This window comes from Beauveria bassiana, assembly GCF_000280675.1.
Source record: "Beauveria bassiana ARSEF 2860 unplaced genomic scaffold BBA_S00051, whole genome shotgun sequence".
Classification (NCBI taxonomy): domain Eukaryota; kingdom Fungi; phylum Ascomycota; class Sordariomycetes; order Hypocreales; family Cordycipitaceae; genus Beauveria; species Beauveria bassiana.
Window position 1 is genome coordinate 9,696 of NW_007930886.1, and position 1,888 is coordinate 11,583.

The following is a 1,888-nucleotide window of genomic DNA, read 5'->3' on the forward strand; positions in this document are numbered from 1 at the left end:
GAAATTAACTAAAAGCTCTAGCGACACCCATACAGTTGGGTTCGGGTTCAGCGTCCACATGGATCCATAAAACGATGTTGTGGTGGCAGCCAAAATCGGCCTAAACATGACTAAATCTGAATTTTTTTTAGCCTAGAGTGTGGACGCTAAACCTGTTCCTGACTGTACAGGTGTGAAAATGGATACAGATATTCCTGTCTTGTCATGTCTAAGAGCCGATAACAGCCATAGTGAATACGCCTAATCTCTGCACGACCCGCAAATACCGTTATACTGTTTTTCTCGGAAAAGTACTCTTAGCCCACAGATATCCTCCGCAAACCCCTGCCTTCGTACATTGCTCACTTTCTTAGCCGTAGCAACTCTTGCCTCTCTCCACGACCGTTTATTCGGCACTATCTGCGCCAGTGGTAAGCGAGGCGCTTCCAGAAGCGTGGACCGCTCAAAGTCAATCATCATAACCGTGCCCGTTTCCGAGTTGAACAACATATTCGCAAGTCTCACATCCCGATGGATCACCCCTTCGTAGTGCAGGGCTCGTAATGATCGCAAAGCGGCGTCTTCTGATACGCTATTGCCTGTTGTCGAACGTATTCTTTCGATGCTGCACCCTCCCCAGGACAGAAATGTCATGTGTACTATATACACCCGGTGGTCGTAGTAGTAGATCCTGTCCATTGCCCGAAGGTCGACAACGCCTAGGAATACAGGCACGAACATGCCCTGAATTGGTCTGAGACGCTCATAAACTGCTCTTTCGTGGTCAAGATCTTTGATGAACGCCTGTACGGTGCCCTTGCTTATGAAGGTGTACCCGTATGCAAGCAGGGATACCTGGAAAAGAACGCCCCGCGCGCCACCCACCCCCAGTGGGACAATCCCGTCGTCAAGAGAATCCTTCAGCTGTCTCTCAAGCAAGCGAAGAAACTCGCTGTGACTTACTGGGTGTTTACCTGGGCCAATTTTTGTATTGCCCTTGTTATGGGATAACAGGTTCGGACACTTTAGGTCTAGCAATCGTCCATTAACCATTCCAAGGAGGCATTTCTGAGTGCAATACTGCCGCTGTTGCTGGCTGCCCCCTCCACGAGTCCGATGCGCTAGTCGCTCGCTTCGCCGTGTCGTCTGCCTCACTCCTCGCCCAAGAGGCGTGGGGGTGTCCGGCGGCCTGGACATTGACTCGTCGTCTGATGGATTCTTGTCCTCATGTCGCGTAAAGTGCTCGTCAGGGTGATCCCGATAGTATTGACGCGTCTTTCTTCGGGATACAAGCGGCGATCGATCGACACCTCCATAGGTAGTTGGTGCGTAGTCGGATGAGCTGTCTGGCGCTGATCTTGCGCTTGCTGGAATGGAACGCAACGTCGTTTCAAAGTCTTCGTTCCACGTCTTCAGACCTGTGCGAGCCCGGTCACGCTCGTCTTGCCCATGTCCCCGTCTTTCTCCGGGGTCGCCTAGCGCCAAGAGAGTGAACGCCAAGTATTGCCCAACAGCCGTACAGATGTGGAAATGGTTTGGGTGAGGCATCACCTCGTGAGCAGGTTCAGCTAGGTGGTAATACAGCGTCGTTGGATCGCCCCAGTCAACCTTGAGGAACACGATCGCTTCACCAGTGGTGAGCAGACCATACTCCAGACCACTCTCTATCATGTAATGATACGTCTGTGTGATGGCCGACGCTGTCAGCCGCTCTGCGTGATACCGAAAAAGCGCATCGGGGTCGGCGGCAGTTGGTATCGTTTTTCGGTTCACCACTTCCTTGTAGATGTCCATGTCGCGCAAGCCAACTCGAAGGTGAGGAGCCGTCAATTTATGAGGCGGCTTATACTCAGAAATATATATCATCGTCCGCCGTGAGAGCGCGGTGTTGTCGGATCGATAGACACAT

The 1,888-nt window shown here is 52.0% G+C and overlaps 1 protein-coding gene across 1 annotated transcript; it reads right to left on the reverse strand.

The window, feature by feature from the left end:
• Window positions 1-1,391: 1,391 nt before the first annotated feature.
• On the reverse strand, window positions 1,392-1,773 carry BBA_09330 (uncharacterized protein; the record flags this gene model as incomplete). Its single annotated transcript, XM_008604427.1, has 2 exons — window positions 1,392-1,454; window positions 1,531-1,773. 2 exons carry the CDS (start codon window positions 1,771-1,773, stop codon window positions 1,392-1,394), a joined length of 306 nt encoding a protein of 101 aa, XP_008602649.1.
• Between the last annotated feature and the right edge of the window lie 115 nt (window positions 1,774-1,888).